The sequence below is a fragment of the Podarcis melisellensis genome (assembly GCF_964234715.1).
Source record: "Podarcis melisellensis genome assembly, chromosome: 7".
Lineage (NCBI taxonomy): Eukaryota > Metazoa > Chordata > Lepidosauria > Squamata > Lacertidae > Podarcis > Podarcis melisellensis.
The window spans coordinates 15,570,929-15,591,041 of record NC_138539.1 but is presented as its reverse complement, the minus strand read 5'-3'; the positions used below and the strand labels follow the sequence as shown (position 1 = coordinate 15,591,041).

The following is a 20,113-nucleotide window of genomic DNA, read 5'->3' as shown; positions in this document are numbered from 1 at the left end:
TAATATTCTAGATGTGGTGGAAATGCAATGGAAGGGAGATGGCAAACTTTCCTAGACTCGGTGAAAACAAACATGTGAGGGCTTTCATGAGCATTTGCACATCCAGTTGACAAGTCACGTTAAAAGTAAACTTGCCTGCTCTTTCTCATCATCCTTTCTCCACCATGATACAAAACAGGAATTAGTATGCTTGCTCTGACACCTCTAGGGTCAGTTGAGTAGCACAAAAGGTTCCCAAACACTTTCGTAGCAAGTGAAGTCACAAGGAACCTTGTGGGCTTCCTTCCTCTCAGCATATGTGTCTCCTCAGTTTATTTTATTACTCCTTTTAAATCGCCTCCCCTTTCCTTGTCAAGTTGTATGTGCTTCTGGAGAGTTAGGAAGATTATGGTTTTGTTCTCTAAAAAATAAAGAGAGAGAATGCTGTTTGGATGGGTAACCATCGAAACTAGAGTGGAGACCAAAATTCCCCTTCAAGCCAAATTCACAGGAGTTGTCCTGAGGTAAAAATTCTGAGGGAAGCCAGCCGTGTTTTAAAAATAAAGATTATTAACAGTCCTCAGGGCAGGGCAGGGGAGAGCAGAGATTGCTCTCAACTGTAAAGTTAACCACTAGATTTTGCCTCAGGCAAAGTTCACAGCAACTAACTTCAAGGACGCTGGACTGGAGAACAAATTTTCCAGGTGGCCTAGTGACATAGAATCTCTCAGGGCCAAAATGGACACAGCATGGGCTAAAGACCATATCAGCAATTTCCATGCACGTTTAGATGCGGTTACCCAGCTGGGTTACCAACGCGGGTGGCGCTGTGGGTAAAACCTCAGTGCCTAGGACTTGCTGATCATAAGGTTGGCGGTTCGAATCCCGCGGCGGGGTGAGCTCCCATCGTTCGGTCCCAGCTCCTGCCCACCTAGCAGTTTGAAAGCACCCCTAAGTGCAAGTAGATAAATAGGTACCGCTTTATAGCGGGAAGGTAAACGGCGTTTCCGTGTGCTGCGCTGGTGCTGGCTCGCCAGTTGCAGCTTCGTCACGCTGGCCCCATGACCCGGAAGTGTCTTTGGACGGCGCCGGCTCCCGGCCTCTTGAGCGAGATGAGCGCGCAACCCTAGAGTCGGTCACGACTGGCCCGTACGGGCAGGGGTACCTTTACCTTTACCCAGCTGGGCATGATGTTCACACAAAAATGGCATGTGGCTGAGAGGAGGGGCAGATTTAGGGTTGTGCGAGTGGGCATGTATGCTTTGGGAAGGAAGCGTGAGGCTCTGAGAAAGTCCTAAAGTCCTCCCGCCTCCTTCCCCAAACCTGGTTAGCGTATTCCCAGCTTTGGCTCTAGGACCCAACCATAACCCTTATGCCTTCTTCCCAAAGCTGGTCACCTCCTTTCCCCTTTGGGAAAGCAGCATGAGGGTATGGGGTGGGGGGCCAAATTTTGGCCTTGCGCAGGGCACCATAGTGCCCAAGTCCGCCGCTGCTGAGAGGATAGGTCCATCAATGACAGCTGTGGTAACTTTTTACTGCATCCATTGTTGGAGGTAGTTTGCCTCTGAATACCAGTGAGGAGAGTGCTATAGTACTCCTGTTAAAGCTTGCAGGCTTCCTCGTGGAGCTGTTTTCGGGTTTCCCCTCCCTTAGGATTCCTTTTCTAAATACAGTGGTACCTTGGGTTAAGTACTTAATTCTTTCTGGAGGTCCGTTCTTAACCTGAAACTGTTCTTAACCTGAAGCACCACTTTAGCTAATGGGGCCTCCTGCTGCCATAGCACGATTTCTGTTCTCATCCTGAAGCAAAGTTTTTAACCCGAGGTACTATTTCTGGGTTAGCGGAGTCTGTAACCTAAAGCGTCTGAAACATGAAGCGTATGTAACCCAAGGTACCACTGTATTTTTTGTGGATTTCTGCAAAACATAAAAATTAGGGTTCCCGCCAAGCCTGCTAATATCTACTCCTTGTGCATGAATGATTGTTTTGGCTACATGACCATCTCCACTTGGGAAGCTTCCTTTTACAGTCATAACCTCGGGTTACAGATGCTTCAGGCTGTTTTTTTGAGTTGCGGACCGCCGAAACCCAGAAGTACTGGAACAGGTTACTTCCAGGTTTTGGTGGTCGCGCATGTGCAAAAGTGCCAAATCGCAACCCATGCGTGCACAGACGCACCGCTGCAGGTTGCGAAAGTGCATCCCGCACATATCACGTTCGTAACCCAAGCGTCCACTGTACCGAGTCAGACTCTTGGTCCATGTAGCCCCATATCGTCTGCACTGACGTGCAGTGGCTATCCAGGGTTTCAGGCAGGGGTCTCCCAACCTGGAGATGTTGCGGATTGAACTTTGTGCCTTCTGCTTGCAAAGTAGATGTTCTGCCACTGAACCATGGCCCCATTCTGCACTCGCAGCCTGAACATTAGAAACAGAGGGAATGAATTTGCACCCTGCTGTGTGTTTGTTATAGATAGTGTTTGTGATGTGTGGATGCTGCAAAGATTGACTTTTAGGGTTAGGGGTTAGCAGGGTCAGAGTTGGTGTTGAGAGATGAACACCAAAATAAAATAAATGTGAAGCCTTGTGATGTTCTTATCGTGGGGGTTGCTGTTGAACTGCAAAGTCCACAGAAAGCGTTGCCTCGAGTGAACTAAAGGAGTTTCACTTGTTGGCTGCTTTTCTACCCGTGACATTATTGCTCTGTCAACTAGGGCCCAAAATACGCAGCAATTTGTTTCCCACATTGTTTATCAGGAAATGGACCCGGAACAGGAAGAACAGGTCTAAGGTCAGCATTAGGACGAACGGGAAAACTTCATACATCAACAAACATTTTCTGCCTCTCTTTTTATATAAAAGAAGTCAAGAACTCTTGGGGAAAAGGAAGTGCCATTTTTTTTAAAAAAAAATCCCACTGCTTTTCCATCTTATAAATTACTTTGCCATTTTTTTTCCTGCTGCATATTGACTAAATGCTTCATCAAATGTTTAGAGGTAGAAAGAAGAAATAGGACCGAAATGTATTGTGAGAGTTTCCCAGTTGCTCATTTAGAGGCATAAAGAGGACTGGCACGTTTTCTTTTTTCTTCCAAATGTTAAATGTGTGGCACTTACTGTAAAAGCTTCATGGGGGAGTACCGGTACTGTTGTTTTTTTTCTAAAACAAAAAAGCACATCTGACGCTCAGATGAACATAGTGCCTAGGATACTAGAGGGAGTACATAGGCATTATAACTAGTAGACACTTATGGCCTTCTTATTAATCCTCCTCCTTTTTCTCTCCTTCTGCAGTGTCCCACATCCCTGTTTGATATACCATATATTAGATGCCTCTTCAAGTTTTCTCCATATTTCTATGCAATCACATAAGCTTGGCTGTAAGTTTTGGATCGTCCAGCCATCATGCAATGGGTAGTAGACCCCTTGGTCTTTTGAAATCGCAGGGTCTCCATACCAACAGCTTTATTCCATCTGTCTGAATCACCTCTTGTCAAATGTCCTGCGTATGTCCATTTTATAACCTTATCTTCCATGAATATATCTAATCGCATGGCAGCAAATACTGTGGTGGCATTTATGAGCCGACATTTAAATACAGTGGTACCTCGGGTTAAGTACTTAATTCGTTCCGGAGGTCCGTTCTTAACCTGAAACTGTTCTTAACCTAAAGCACCACTTTAGCTTAATGGGGCCTCCTGCTGCTGCTGCGCCGCCAGAGCACGATTTCTGTTCTCATCCTGAAGCAAAGTTCTTAACCCGAGGTACTATTTCTGGGTTAGCGGAGTCTGTAACCTGAAGCGTATGTAATCCGAGGTACCACTGTATCTGATACTGAGGTTTTAAAAGGCAATGTGTAGATTTAGCTAAGAAAAACAGATTGCAACTTTACGCCTATGTTAAATATCAATCGAAATCATTCAACCCCCATTGCAAACCAGGTTTCATTACCAAAATTTACAGACTTTCAGCTGTTTGCAGTGAGCAAATCAGACAAAAGCAATAGAAATAGTTCAACACAACCGATGCTTCAAGTGATTCCCCCAAATTCAGCTGAAAATGCAGGTGACAACCAATGTACATATCTGAAGATATGAAATACAACTAATGTTAAAGGTTTTACATTAAGCTAGTACAGGAAAATGTAAAGCTTTATATAATAATAGGTGTATATTGTATATTATATATTGTATATATATTGCATTGTATATGTATATGTGTTGCATTATATTCTTACTAATATTCGGATTATCCTGACTGTGTATGACATGTGTAATAAACACAAACACACACCACAGTGGTACCTCCAGTTACAGATGGGATCTCTTCTGAAGCTCCAGTCGGATCCCGAGGTTTCTGCAATCAGAGGAACTGCTTCTGCGCATGCGCGTGGCACAGTAAAGTGCTTCTGCGCATGCAGCAAAACCCGGAAAAGATACTTCCTGGTTTGCCGCATTTGCATCCTGATGGATACAAAACTGGAGGTGTGTGTATCTAGAGTTACCACTGTATCGTGGTAGTACATGTAAAGAATTTTTCCGTCCTGAATTTCTAATTATTCACCTTCACTGGATGGAGTCATTGGGGGTTTGTAATATGATAGAAGGAAAAGAACTTCTCCTCTTTCTCCACACTGTGCAAAAAAAATTTCACCTCTGCAACATTCTCTTTTACTAAAACCCTGAATGTTGTAACCTTTCCTCATGGGGAGTTGCTTGACGGAAGGCTTCAGCATTTGGGAGTCTTTAGTTCCGCTTAATCCGAGCCACACACACTGAATAACGCGAAACAATAAATAAAGAGGGGTGAAGGGAGGGTTTGGCTGTCATTTTAACACAGTTTGGCTCAGGGACTCCCAGAGAAGCAAATAAACACGCCTCAAGAGAGAGGCAAGAGACTACAGTCCATTTGGAAAAAAGGAACTACTAAGATATAAGGAGCAATAAATCATAAGCGCATAAACTGCAGTAAATGTCTACAGGACAAAGGTCTGTCTGCACTACATTTGCAGTTTCCAGTTTGTTTCCGAGATCGTATCAGAGCTTTAAAAAGTGCTAAACAGCTTTAGACCAGGGCTGCCCTCATTCCTTCATATGAGCCTGCCCAAGTATTAAATTGTGGTGATAATTATTATTATTATTATTATTATTATTATTATTATTATTATTATTATTTATTATTATTATTTATACCCCGCCCATCTGGCTGGGCTTCCCCAGCCACTCTGGGCGGCTTCCAGCAAAATATTAAAATACAGTAATGCACCAAACATTAAAAGTTTCCCTAAACAGGTAGCCTACATTGTGCCCTCCAGATCACAGATTACAGGAATTTCAACTAAAGCATCCAGGACAGATGGCCATCCAACCTCTGCTCAAAAACTTCCAGCGAAGGAGAGTTCACCACTTCTCGTAGGAGTCTGTTCCACTGCTCTTACTGTCAGAAGGTTTTCCGAATGTTTAGTCAGAATCTCCTTTTTTGTGACCTGAAGCCAATGGTTTGAGTCCTACCCTCCAGAATAGGCTGGTGTGGAAGACGGCTTTCCCTTTTTATGTTTCATTTAGCGGGGCCCTGTAAGAAAATCCTGCAGTTTGCAGTGCTTCTGTTCAAGGAGCCAGGTCTTCCCCTCTCCCATTTGGTCCCCAACAACATCTTACACTCACTGAGCATTCTTGTGAGCCCCTCTGCCCCCCCATTTTGACAGGGGCATAGGATAGATTGCCTCTTGTTTTATGCTGATTATTATACACAGGAAGAATATACAATACACAACAGCAGATTGTATAAAAGCATTTTTTTTTATTAACTAATTACCTTCTCATTTTAAAAAAATCCTTATTGGGTCCCTCTCATTAAGTATCTTCTCACGGATCAGACATGTCTCTTTCCACTATCAATAAGCTATGTAACTAAAAGTATCTATGAGCACAATTTGTTGTTGTCTTTTTAAAGGAATCTTAACCTAAAGACTGATAGGGAAACAACTCAAAATATTACGGGAAACTGGGGGAAGAAGGGAAGCACCGACAAAACATAGAAATTAAATAAAAATGTTTTTAAAAAGCAGTCCCATTTCACATAATTAAGCTCAGCAATGCAATACTTGGATATTATTGTTTTATGCAATAAAGCAACCTGTCACAGTTTCATGTTTGTGTTCACTCACTGTACATTTAAAAATACTTTTTAAAAAAATCAGAGTTTTCTAAACAATTTTACTAGAAATCAGAAGAGGTCAAGAAGTTTTGCAACAACTATTTCACCCCAAGGAGTGTTTCTAATTAAGATTCTATGGGGGAAAGTAAACTTTCCCACTTTTTAAGGGTTTGCTTTTGCACGAACTTCATTATACACAATTCTGATTAGAGGGCACAGTGACATGTGTACACAGTGGCGTTCTTCCCTTGCAAAGAACAGTTAAGGAAAAGGATTGCTGAATGTTCCGCTCAAACGTGTTTTTAAAATGCCAGACATCTTAAAATAAAAAAATGAAGCTTTTAACTGAGTATGCTTTAAAAAAACACAGAGAGCGACAACTGCAATGGTTAAATATGTGGAAAAGAGATTGTACAAAAGCCTCAGGAAGTCTTACATTATGTTATAGAACACTGTACAGTGAACCCCAGCTTTTCCAAGTTTGGCAGTCAGCTTATGTTTAACACACACTTCACTTCACGACAGCTATCAAACATTTAAAATATACTTCGTTCTGGCAAGATACATGGATAGCCACTGCCGGGCTGTGGATAGGCGACATTTGCATCTGAAATGAGTTGCTTCGCTCTTTGCAAAGGTATTGTAAGGCAGGTGCACAGTGAACGATCACGGGGTTCCTGCATGGCTGCGGCTGGACACCAGATACCACGGAATTTCGATCTGAATGCGCCTTCTGAGCCACTGCAGTGACATGCGCTTAACCATAAAGCAATGGCAGCATGCACACTGCTTCCATACGCTCTAACAACTCTGGAGTGGCTTGCTTCAGTCTGAGAGGGATGGCGAGCGAATGGAACGTCCGCTGGCAGGGCTGTTGGAGAAGGTGAAAGGCTCTTTCTCTTTCTCTTTGGTGTCGTGCTTGTGCTTGTGCTTGTGTTTGTGTTTGTGCTTCTTCTTCTTCTTCTTGTGGTGGTGGTGGTGCTCGCTGTGCTTGGAAGAGCTGGACTCTTTTGTAAAACCAGGCAGCGTGGGCACCGGAATCGGCAGCATGCTTAGCTCTTGCGATGACTGTTCTTTGCCTGAAACAGAAAGGCAGACGTTCCATTGCAGAACAACACAACACACAGAATTTGCCATTCGGAGGCCCTGGGGGAACCACGTGCATTATTATATCCAAGCTTTGCAGGTTTTCCCACTACAGGCTTCTTTATCTGTGGTGCTGTTGAGATGGCAAAATATTTGAGAACATTTTTGCAAGAGATGCTACAGCATCCCTGAAATTATAAGGGTCGCTTTGAAATCACATCTATGTAGCTTTCTAAATGCTACAGCTGATTTGCCAACCTTAGACAATTCAAAATAATAAGTAGCATGGGGGTGGGCCTATCGCTTGTCAACAGAGTGCATCCAGAGTATGTGGATGATATCAGGCCTAAACGATAGCATCTTGAGTAAAGGACTCTAGAAAGCAAGGCTGATAAGCACCTTTGACTCATAACCTGAATAATTGCTATCCACCAAAAGGTACACGTTACTGGGCTAGAGAAATCAGTCGCTAAAGGAAAGGTATGTAAACTGGTTTCTTTTGGAAAATACACCCCTTTTTTACAGATGGGAACCTGAGGTCGGCAATAGCCCGAATCTTCCAGAGTCCAACATCCTGTTTACTGTCTCACACCAACTCTCTGAGCCAAAGATGATCCAAGGAACTATAGCCAAAGCACCCACACAGCGTCTGAATATACAGAGAGAGCCTGGAGCAGTGGCTTTTGAACGACAGTCTGAATGGAAAAGGAAACTTAAACACCATTCAAGATTTGGTGCGCGGGACGTTGACAGGGGAAAGAAAATTTCTTTCCACTGTTGAGAACTGCAACACGCTAAACAGGAAAATGGGTGGCAACAGTTCCCTCACGAAATGGGGCCAATAATTATTTTGGAAGAATAAATATCTGAACAGGACAAAAGAGGGGAAGGGGCAGAAAGATGGGACACAGGAAGGCGCTGAAACTACATCCATGAAGGTCACAGTCTTTGGCCCATTTATGCCCAGTCTGCCTCAGTACAGATATCGTTGGGACTACTCTAGAACAAATCGATTGTGGCCTAAATCCCACACACCAGAAGATAACTTATCTCTCACTGAGATAAACAGGAGTCATACAAAAGATTGCAGGGATCTACTGTTCTAAAATTTGCCCCCAGCCTGCACAGCTTAGTAATTGATCCTTCTTCCTCACATGAGTTCAGTATCTTCATTTATGCTTCCAACACAAATATCATTTGTCCTCTTGACCCTGGACTAATGAATCACACCAGCTCTTTTCTTTTACAGCAACAGCGCATGCTGCTGATTATGTACAAACTTTCTGAGCGTCTAATCCAAGTTAAGAAAGTGTTTGCTTAACCCAAAGAGGACCTCCCTAAACCAGAGGTGGCCAAGCTTTCTCGGTCTGAGGGCCACACTGAGAGTTGGCCAACCATTTGGAGGCCACTTGCCAAAGTATACTCAAGTCACTCACGCATGTACACACGCTCAACACGTTCAGATCACACACATACATACCACAAATGCATTGCACACACACAAACCACAGTTTCCAGACGTTCAGGTGGACAGGCACACAGAGTCCACTTCCTCTTCTGACAATCAGCAAAGGAATGGGGTGGGTGGGTGTCCACCCAACAACAATTTTTGTCCCGTTCCCACCCCCCACCCCCCGGCAGTGGCTGTGTTAGGAGATATTTATTGCACTGCCATGGGGTGCAAAAAATAGAGAGAAAAGCCCTCTTCAAAAAACGCCTCTTCTCCCTCTGGCACCCCACCATTGTAAGAAAAACTCAAGAAACAGAAGGAAGTGCTCCGAGAGGCTCAGGAAGCAAAGGGAAATGAGACACTACTTTTCCAAGGTGAGAGGAGCTCAATCTGCAGGTTGGATCTGGCCTGCAGGCTCGCCACCCCTGCCTTGAACTACAGGTCACAATTCTGCAAAGTTATTAAAAACAACTGCTCCAAATACCCCTTTACCTTCCCTGTGCATCCCAGGGAAGGACAACATGTGGACCTCATTCAGCTCCCGACCACAGACTCATCTGGTACAGATTTTGGGGGCTTCAGAGGTTCCTAACTATTTTCCTTCTATGCATAGCAGAAATGATGGCTCTCTCCGTGGTGGTACCCCATGTGTGGAACCTGTTTTAGGGCAGGAGCTGCCTTACCCCTGATTTTTATAAGCTGCTCTGGGAGTCTTCTGGGCTAAAGGGTGGTGTATATCTGCTTCAAACAAAACAAAAAATAGTGGATGTTGGCATTTTGGGGAGATAAAGTTGTTATACCGGATTGGAGGAAAACTATTCTTGACATTTAACAGTAATAGTAACTGGAGAGTCCCATTAGACTTTTTGTGTGGAAAGGAAAATGAAGGGACTTGAGATGCCTGGGATCAAAGATTGGGAAAACATTGCTAAGCAGATCAAGGAACAGCTGGATACCATCCTGGAGTGAACACTCTGAATAATCTTTATACAGACGTACCTTGGAAGTCGAACGGAATCCATTCCAGAAGTCCGTTCAACTTCCAAAACGTTCGACTTCCAAGGCACTACTTCTGATTGGCTGCAGGAAGCTCCTGCAGCCAATGGGAAGCTGCGGTAGCCCCGCTGGACATTCGGTTTCCAAAAGAATGTTCGAAAACCGGAACAATCACTTCCAGTTTTCGATCGTTTGGGAGCCAAAACGTTCAGCAACTAAGCTGTTTGAATTCCAAGGTACAACTGTATACATAATTGACAGACAGAGAATCTGAAGTCCTCTTTACCTTTTACCTTTCTATGCACAGGAAGGTGATGAATGAAATAACCTGTGTGTGGGAGAGGGGAAAGGAAGATCTCCCAGGGTGGGAGGCTGGGAGAAGAAAGGGAAGCTCTCAGGTGAGAGCTGGGAGGGTTCATCCACTTCTGTGTGAGACAAGGGTTAATATCTACCTTTGAGAAAGAGCTTTGTGTTTTTTCTTTTATCTTTCTTTGGTTTTTTTCTTTTTCTTTTTACTTAGATTTGATTGTTTTTTATTTTATTATATGAAGAAAAGTTTCAAAAAAATTCTTTACACAAAAAAAAAACTTAGCAAAAGTCTCCCTAGGAATCTCAACTATATTGTCTCTTCAACATTACCATCTCTTTAATGTGCTGGATTTCTTGACTTGTTCTATTCCCAGACAAGCCTCTGACCACATAATTACAGCTTCTGCATTACAGGCTTACGTTGTAACTATGAAACTGTCATCCACAATTCATTGCGTGAACATAAAAAGTGCACCCCTGATGATTTGGGTACACACATCTAACACACTCTAAACCATACCAGATTTCAGAGTCATTTCAAAACACAAGTTTTAGAAACCAAATGCAGAAGTACAAAATGAACGTTGCAGCCTATCAAAAGGAAATAACACAATGGGGACTATGAGAGAGCGGGCAAACCCAGGGATATACTGAAGTTTAAACTAAGACCTCCAAGTTGCCACAATCATAAAGAAACTCTTGTTTTTTTAAGTTCCTAAACAATCATGCAACTTTTCACAGAAGTAGCTTATAATGTGTTCAGTGGGTCTTATTCCCAGGAAAGCCAGTTTAGGACTGCAACCTAACTAACTTGTACAAAGCACTTCTATGTCACCTCTCAAAACCCTCTTCCATATTAAAAAGAAAGGTGAACCCCAGGTCTGCAACTTTGCAGTTTTTGCCTCGAGGAAACACAATACCGTAAGCTTCAGAGTTGAAAACTGGGGCTGAAATTCTCGGTTACTACCATGGTTTTAAATCTTCCACTAATGAATGCATCAGATTTCAAATGATGCCACAGTACGTGTGCATTTAATAGAGGAACAAAATACATACGCTGCAAATAAAAATAAACTTGTTTAAAACATTATCCCTCTTTGTTAATTCCAGGGATTGAAAAGCAGCCAGCTCAGATGTTTTGTACTACAACATTGGCACAAAAGGTTCCCCACTGCACAGAGCTGATTTCCACAAGATGGAAAGCAACTGAAACAGTGATAGGCTTATCCTTTCTGCTCCCCCTCACCTCTTTATTAACACCACATCTAAAAAAATAAATTTAGAAAAATACGTGGAGCAGAACGCAAAATAGATATAGGAACTGCCTTACTCTGAGTCAGACCATTTGCACATCTAGTACTGTCTACACTGGCTGGCAGCAGATCTCCAGAGTTTCAGATGGAACCAGGACAATCCCGGTCCTACCAGGAGATGTTATGGACTGAACCTGGGACCTTCTGCTTGCAGAGGAGATAGATGCTCTGCCACTGAGCTACAGCCCTTCCACAACAGACATGTGTGAGATGAAAGGTTCGCAGCTGATGCCCACTTCAACCCAGAACTGCTCAAGATACATAAATCATCAGTATTGAAGTCTCACTAGGATGTGAGCAAGGGACGCGGGTGGTGCTGTGGGTTAAACAACAGAGTCTAGGACTTGCCGATCAGAAGGTCGAATCCCCGCGACGGGGTGAGCTCCCGTTGCTCAGTCCCTGCTCCTGCCAAGCTAGCAGTTCGAAAGCACGTCAAAGTGCAAGTAGATAAATACCTTCCGGCGGGAAGGTAAACGGCGTTTCCGTGTGCTGCTCTGGTTCGCCAGAAGCGGCTTAGTCATGCTGGCCACATGACTCAGAAGCTGTACGCAGGCTCCCTAGGCCTAGGCCATTAAAGCGAGATGAGTGCCGAAACCCCAGAGTCGACCATGACTGGACCTAATGGTCAGGGGTCCCTTTACCTTTACCTAGGATGTGAGCATTCACCACCCATAAAGTTTGATCCCTTTTATTTTGAAGTTCCGTTAACCCACTGAGGATGCAGCTATCGTCAGAAAAATGAACATGCCCATCAGACAGAGATAGCACCCATCTCCTTATGCTTCTACTCCCACGTCTGCCTCAAATGTATTTCCAAGGTTGCTTATAAACCCTGGGCCTTGGCATCCTGCTTCACAACATGCATAAAACGGTTCCACTTTATCACCCACCATTCACTGTGATTAATCGCAACTTGTGCCTTCGTATTGTTCTGGAGAGAAAGCACTGGCAGTGCATGCCCTGCTGTCCGCAAGGGTACTCTGCTCTCCTTACGGCTCGAGGGACTGAATCAGGCTCTCTCAGTAACTGGCTGAACCAACCGCAGAGGGGTGAGGTCCTTCTGAGTTTGCTTTTGAAGTGATTACTAATATTTCTTGGAAGAGAACATGCATTATACTAGCCTATTCACTTGGCACCTTCCTCTGGTTTTGGATGTTCAGAGGCCAACGTAATTATTAGTTTCACTGTGAAACAGATGTTTAGAATCAGAGAGGGACGGCTCTCCCTGGGGATAAGGCCAAGTGCCTCCCATAGACCTGACACTGTAAGCCACTACACACACAAAAATAAAAATAAAAGTGGAGAAGGGGCACCCTGTAGGATTTACCACCATTTCCCTTAATTCGGGGGCTGGCTGAGGACTGTTGCTGGTGGTGCTTACACTGACCCTGCAAACCAAGCGATCACATTTTAGCATTACTGCAACAGCTGGAATGCTTTTCCATAGCAACCTAAGTAATAAATCAATCCTGAAGATAGTGTGGATTCAGACATCCTAATGCACCAGGAAGTAGATCGAGGTGTGCGCTTGCTTGTACGTCAAGGCTCTTAAGTTTCCTTGCAATGCACACTGTCTGAAGCCAAGTGCAAATAGTCTGAACTTCACCCGCCATATGGTTTACCCTCATTCCCAACTGGAAGTTTTCAGTACAGGCAACTTCCAATTTACGCGGGGGTTACGTTCCAAGGCACCGCATGTTTAAGTGAAATCACATATATCTGACGCACCACTGAAAATGCCTGCAAAAAAACCACACCCCCATTCTTCCCTTTTTGCGACATTTTTGTCTCACTTCCGGGTTCGGTGTGCAGTCATGCACATATTGGATGTGCCAGCTATGGTTTTCCCAGTAGTGATGTATGGAAGTGAGAGCTGGACCATAAAGAAGGCTGATCGCCGAAGAATTGATGCTTTCGAATTATGGTGCTGGAGGAGACTCTTGAGAGTCCCATGGACTGCAAGAAGATCAAACATGTCCATTCTTAAGGAAATCAGCCCTGAGTGCTCGCTGGAAGGACAGATCGTGAAGCTGAGGCTCCAATACTTTAGCCACCTCATGAGAAGAGAAGACTCCCTGGAAAAGACCCTGATGTTGAGAAAGATGGAGGGCACAAGGAGAAGGGGACGACAGAGGACGAGATGGTTGGATAGTGTTCTCGAAGCTACCAGCTTGAGTTTGACTAAACTGCGGGAGGCAGTGGAAGACAGAAGTGCCTAGCGTGCTGTGGTCCATGGGGTCACGAAGAGTCGGACATGACTAAGCGACTAAACAACAACAAAACAGCTCCTTCCTGTACGTGGATTGGCATTTGCCTGCATTCTTTCCTCTCTACCTCTTGTCTGTCCCTCTCTCTCACGGTTGTTTCTCTACCTTCCATTTCAGATAGCAACATCCTCGCCCTCAGGGACTCTCAACGTGCCAACACAGCTCATACAGCACCATGCGGACTGGTGGCACAATAGAATATTATTTAGATTGGTGCAATCAACAGGGTTTGGGGTTTAATCGGAGACACCTGTCTTCAAACCCCTAAGCTCAACAGAGGATGGTGCTTTAGTTATTCTCAGGCTAGCCTGCCTCACAAGGCAATTGTGGGGATAAATGGGAAGGTGTGGGGAGTCACAAACCATGTATGCTGTCCTGTGTCCTTGGACAAAGGCCAGGATAAAGATAAATTCCTAAGTATGAAAAGGATAAATTCTTAAATAATGCTAAGTCTTCCAAGTTAACGGTGCTCAGACATGAGCTATGAGACGCATGCAATCCTACAATTTGCAACATGACCTAAAAGCTGGAGCTCTCAATTAAGATGAGAATACAGCCTGGCCTTTGGGTTCTTTTGATCCCTGCAAGGCAGAGGGTGGAACACTCCCTACTGTTTTTGAAGATTTAATAGCAAATAAAATCTGCTTTTCATATTAGAAGTCAGATCCCGGATGACATCAGAGACTTTAAAAGGTCTTGTTCTGATGCCTTCAAAGCTACTGCGCTTAGAGCAGAGTTATAATTAACGGGCCAACATCAGAGTGGACAGACAGACAACAAGGGGCATTTTTTCTTTGCTTTTTGAAGAATCCTGGGTTTCTTTTGTAAAAGGGGGGAAAAATGTTACAAGCTTGTAAAAAAACTTCTTCATTAATAAGAATTAGGAACTCTACCATTGGCTCTTTGCCTAAAGCTACAGTATCCATTTTCCATGAAGTGATGACAGAACAGAAACAGCTTGAAAACGAATTAACATGGACCAAAAAAGAAGAGAGGGAGGGAACACCCCACCCAGCCTTTCTTAAAGCCACAATTAAGACTTGATATAAAACAAGATTTATTTATAAGTGTTGAAACACTTACCACTATCATTGTTGTTTGGTTTTTAGGCTAAGGCTCATCGCCTGATAAAACAACTCTTAGCTGGTCAACTGAGTTTTTTTGTCAATTGATTTCAGCTATCTGCAAGGATGTTTATTATTTACATGCGGATAAAAACAGTGGCTCTAAAGCAAGAAGCATGCTTTTTTTAAAAGGTAATGTCCACATGTGCCATAATAGGCATCTTTTCATAAGAGACATTCCTTAGAAGAGAAAATGCCTTCTTTAAGTTAGTGTTTGCCACCGGCAGTTTTCAATGAGTACCTGTGAATTTGTGTCTATCGGTCCAGCTTCTATCTGAATAATCAGGATTAGACACTGAATCGATTAAGAGATTTATTAAAAAACAGGCCACAATGTTCAGTCATCTGAGCTCTTGCTCTTCCCCTTAAATTATATTTCTCTCTCTCTCTCTAAATATATATATATATTCACACACCTTTTTGCAACTCAGGGCTGAACTCCCAAGAGAAACCAATTACACACTAAGTGCAAGAACGGCTTTGTGAAAATCAACAGCAGGTGCAGGGGGGCTTATCTGGTCCCACTCTGGACCAACCCCAAAAGCTCCCTCTGGCCCAGTCCTATGAATCAGCTTGATGATAGGGTACACACACACACAACCCACACTCTCAGAAATACGGAGACAGAACATTTCAGAGAAACAGAGGCAGCTCTCCTCTAATCACAGTAGTGTGATGGGAAAGAGAGCTTTCACAGAACCATCTTTTACACGATCCGCAAGGTTTTCTGAGTCTGCGCATTCCCCAGTCAAAGATGCTAGAAACTCCCCAAAACACCCTCTGCTGTCTTCCTTCAGTGAAGACTTGGGTAGAAAAGTACTCAAGAATTGGGAAGTTCTGCCCTCCTTGATTCCGTGTCCCCTCAGTACCTACTATTAGGAGACTGAGAACAGGAAGACAAAGGTTTCCAAGCACTCCTGAACTGCTCTATAATATGGAAGCAGCAGAAAGCTCACCAGATGTAGCTTTGCTGTTGCTTACAACTCTAGGACAAACATCACTGAATCACAGCATTGCAGCAGGGGATCGGGGGGGGGGGACACCTGCGGGAGCGCTCTCTCTCTCTCTCTCTCTCTCTCTCTCTCTCTCTCTCTCTTTCTTTCTTTCGACAGTTTGCAAGGGAGAGCACAAAAAGCCTTGGGGGGCTGCATATGTCCCATAGGCTAGAATCTTATACAGGCAAGAAAGCACTGTTTCAGACATAGACACTACAGCCAGCTGCCTCTGTATTCCTCTAGCACTGAAGCCGTCAGTGTAAATGACATACAATCTTATGAACGCAGAAGCTTCAGCTCCGAGTCTTCAAAAAACGTTCTCAAATCCTAAACCCTTCTGGAAAGAGCAGCACACTGTTGCTTAAAAGAAGAAGTTAGAAGTGGGTAGAACATATTTCAGGGTCTATCAGTGGATCCGAGTAATTAGCCGGAGATAAGCAAGGACTCAAACCATCAGCCTTTTTTTTAGCACCAGCATCAACAAAAAGCTTTACTCCCCCTTCTAACTTAGGCTGCTGAGATGAAGAAAGTTGGTTGGGGTGAATTAAACTGTATGCGGAGCTGTGTGTAGCAGGACTGTGAGCTCAGTTCTGGTACTGAGAACAAATTCCTGGGCTGTGCCTTAATCCTGCAAGCTTGTCCCTACCCCATTATCTTACACATGGCTCCAGTTGGTAAGCCTTCGGGTTCTAAATAAAAAATAAGTAGATTCTGAAAATCTGGAATATACTCTCATCTGAGACCAGGGAAAAGAGACGGCGGAAGAAGATTGGAAGAAATTTAAGGATTATCTTAAGAAACATTGCAAGATTATTGAATGTTAGAACGATGTTGATTTAGAAATTAAGGGGTTTCCAGATGTAATGATTATGTAACTAAGACAAGAAAGATCAAAAATTAAACAGAAATTAGGGGAAGGATTTGCTGAATTGGCTTGATTAGAGATTGGAATACAGAGAGGGGAGGTATGAGGAGGTCGAGAAAGTAAGTTATATGACTATAAGGGATTGAAATTATACTTGTTATTGTATTTGTTTTGTATGTATGTTTGCTTTATTGTTATTTTTGTTTTTTGTTTTTGTTTTTTGTTTTTACTCTATATAATTACTTGAAAACTTTAATAAATATCTTTTTTTTAAAAATGGAATATACTCTCATCTTTAAAGGAGAGTCAGAATAGGTTCGCTTTGACAGGTAAGAAGTTGCCTTGCAGTGCTTGGTGGTCATCCAGCGCACATGTGAATCCTAAAAATAGCTTCCTTGCCTGATGCAGATTTTATATGCATACTGGCCAGAACTCCAGATACTGAACCGCACCCACTAACATCCCAGCATATTTGACGCAGAACGATCCAGAGTGTGCAGCTGCTGATACAAGGGTCCCTTAAGAAACATCTGTTAACTTCCTGGCACCATTATCCAGAATTTCTTGTTTATAACTTTATACCCCCCCGTTAGGGTGTATAATAATAGCACAAAACCAGTATTACGAAATGCTAGGGAAGAGCTATAAATATGGACTTCATAGGCTTGTTTCGTTGTTGGAAACCTCTTTATATTATTATCACACGGAGAAGTAATTGCTGTTTTTAATTATATAATATTTAAATTAGAACTCCTGTGATCCTATCGGCTCATGTTTACAGTGGTGCCTCGCAAGACGAAATTAATTCGTTCCGCAAGTCTCTTCGTCTTGCGGTTTTTTCGTCTTGCGATGCACGGTTTCCCATAGGAATGCATTGAAAATCAATTAATGCGTTCCTAGGGAAACCGCCTTCAGACCAGGTCCGGGGACAGTCTGTCCCCGGACCTCTTCTGAAGGCTGGGGGGCGCGGGCTTCGCAGCAGCGCTACGAAGCCCGGCGGCTGGGGCAGGTGTTCCCGCCCCCCCACCCCGCTTCGGAGCAGCGTTCTCCCCGCAGCCGCTTGCTTCAAAAGAGGTCCGGGATCTCTTTTGAAGCAAGCGGCTGCGAAGAGACGCGATCTCCCCGCAGCCGCTTGCTTCAAAAGAGGTCCGGGGGCAGCGTGAAGAGCTGCCCCCGGACCTCTTTTGAAGCAAGGGGCGGTGGGGAGAAGCGATCTCCCCGCCGCCCCTTGCTTCAAAAGAGAAGACCCGCTGTCCCCGGGGCAAGCTTCGTTTTGCGAAGCAAGCCCATAGGGAAATTCGTCTTGCGAGACAACTCGAAAACGAAAAAACCTTTCGTTTTGCGAGTTTTTCGTCTCGCGAGGCGTTCGTCTTGCGGGGTACCACTGTATTGGATATTTGATTTAAAACCTTAGCACATGGTACTACTATTATTTTTAGGAACACCTAGTGTGTGCAATGCTATACCAAATGTAAAGGGGGGTGGAACTAGTAATGACCAGTACTGTATGGTTGTTGTTGTTGTGGGTTTTTTAATTATTATTATTATCATTATTATTATTATTATTATTATTATTAAAAAGTATGTTTTCTGAATTTCCCAGATATAATCAGAATCTGTGTTGCAGCCTATTCACTGAAATGAACTTCGGAACTCACCACCTCAAGATAGGAGTGCGGCCTGGATCAGATGGCAAGTCTCACTTAGCACAGTGTGGACAGCGGGTCACAGGGATTAGCCACCGGAAAACAAATTTCAAATCCTCTCCCCCCCCCCCAGCTACCAAAGAGCAAGTCACATTCCCAGCAAAACCAGCCTCACAGGACCGTTTTGAGGATTGTTGAGCTATATTAGAACATGCCCTCAGTTCTCTGGGATAAGCCAGAAAATAAACCCTAGTAACAGATTCAAAACACATCATGGGGTAAAGTGCACAGGCAACTTCACTTAAAAATTAAAAAAATGCATTGTTAGGCATGAAGAACCACCTTGAGCACATGCTGCCTGGACTCTTGCCACATCTGTTGGGACCACTCCCATGCTACAAGACAGCAACATCCCCATTTGTATCCATAAGGATAAGAAATGAACATGGAAACTGGCAATACAGCTCCATCAGTAAGGCTTCAATAAGGACTACATGGGTTGCCCTGTTACGCTATAGTTTAAATATCTGAACACTAACACTCTTTCACAAGACTCACAACATTCAAACCCTGTCACTTATTTGACATTCCACTTTCGGGGAACAATCTGGGTGTGTCTGGAAATCTCCCCTCAGTTTTGGATTTTGGTTCTGATGCATCTCTTAAGAACTTTTAAGATACGGACACCATGCCTTCTCTGCAACCTTGAGATGATCAGAAGCTTCAAGTAAAAATCACAGAGGCCGCACGTAGCTTGAAAGTTACAATGGTCCACTATGTTATAAGGGCCTGGGGGAAAGCCAGTCAATATGTGGCCACAAAGCATCAGAGATAAAGGAAGCTCTGTCAATGTAGGAAACTGTGTTTAAGACTTCCCAGAATGAAATGTGCTAAGTATTCTTAGCAAAATAAAACAATCATTATTATTATTTTTTAAAAAGAACCCAATGGAAACAGTACAAGAGTGTGCTAGAAAACTGGCTTAAGAACAGGAAAAACACTAGTCATAGCTGGAAAGTTGTCAAATCTGGAAAGTCATAAGCATCCCAGAGGCCACTTTTGGGTCTTCGTGACAAAAACTCGATTCATTTGCAGATCGTTCAGGTGAGGTGAATAAGGTGACCTTTTGTCACTTGACAAATTAGGAAATGGAATTAGCAAGATACTTGTATTAAAGACGCACCTTTGAATCCAAGCAGTGCTGGACATTTAACCCAGGAGACAGCTGTCAAAGCTCTGCTCCTTGCCACATGTTCTAACCTCCCAGAGAGTAGGAATAGGAAGCTGGGTTGTATTAGATGAGTGGGTAATACTGGGAATGCAGTAATTGCAACCACATACAATCCATTCACACCTTCTGCATGAGAAATCATATCAAATTCTCAGCTTTAACTTAACTAAGTTAGAAGACTGCATGACCTAAAGGGCAATGGGACTGTTGAGAGCCATACCCATGAGGAACATGGCGCTTATAAACTGCAAACTATCTAAGCCTTGCCATGAGTTTAACTGACCTGGCGTTGATGGTCTTTCCAGCATATTCAAATGATGGTAGATAAACGCTTGGCTGTCATGAACCGTATCCATATCGATCTCTTCTTCCTCCTGAGAGTTTGAGAACTGTGACAATGGGAAAACAAACAAAACTAAGAGTTAGGGAATGCTAAAGGATCTTTCTCTCTATCTCGCCTCTGAAGCATGAACAATTTTTACTATTAGAAAACAATTCGAAAGAAAACACACATGAAAAACCACCACTGTATATTAACAGCCAGATCCTACCCAGGTTTAGGCACCCCTAGTTAGGCAGAATAAAAACCGAAGAGGAGCAGCTTATGTCATTTCTTAAGATGTGATTGCTAAAAAGAACGTAATAGACAGTGGGCAGCCAGGTGTGGGATACTCATTCACAACCAGCGGGTTCTGT

At 43.5% G+C, this 20,113-nt stretch overlaps 1 protein-coding gene and 1 long non-coding RNA gene across 2 annotated transcripts in view; one reads left to right on the top strand and one right to left on the bottom strand.

The window, feature by feature from the left end:
- LOC309374270 overlaps positions 1-20,113 on the top strand; it is a 251,011-nt gene that overhangs the window by 101,578 nt on the left and 129,320 nt on the right. The window lies entirely within an intron of this gene.
- The window catches only part of TAF2 (TATA-box binding protein associated factor 2), a 63,429-nt gene continuing 49,074 nt past the window's right edge, over positions 5,759-20,113 (bottom strand). The window contains exons 25-26 of the mRNA XM_081918670.1: positions 19,701-19,806; positions 5,759-7,214 (exon numbers count right to left, since the gene is read on the bottom strand). Of these exons, the coding sequence (XP_081774796.1) occupies positions 6,961-7,214; positions 19,701-19,806 (360 nt within the window). The 3' untranslated portion in view covers positions 5,759-6,960. The remainder of the gene's footprint in view (positions 7,215-19,700; positions 19,807-20,113) is intronic.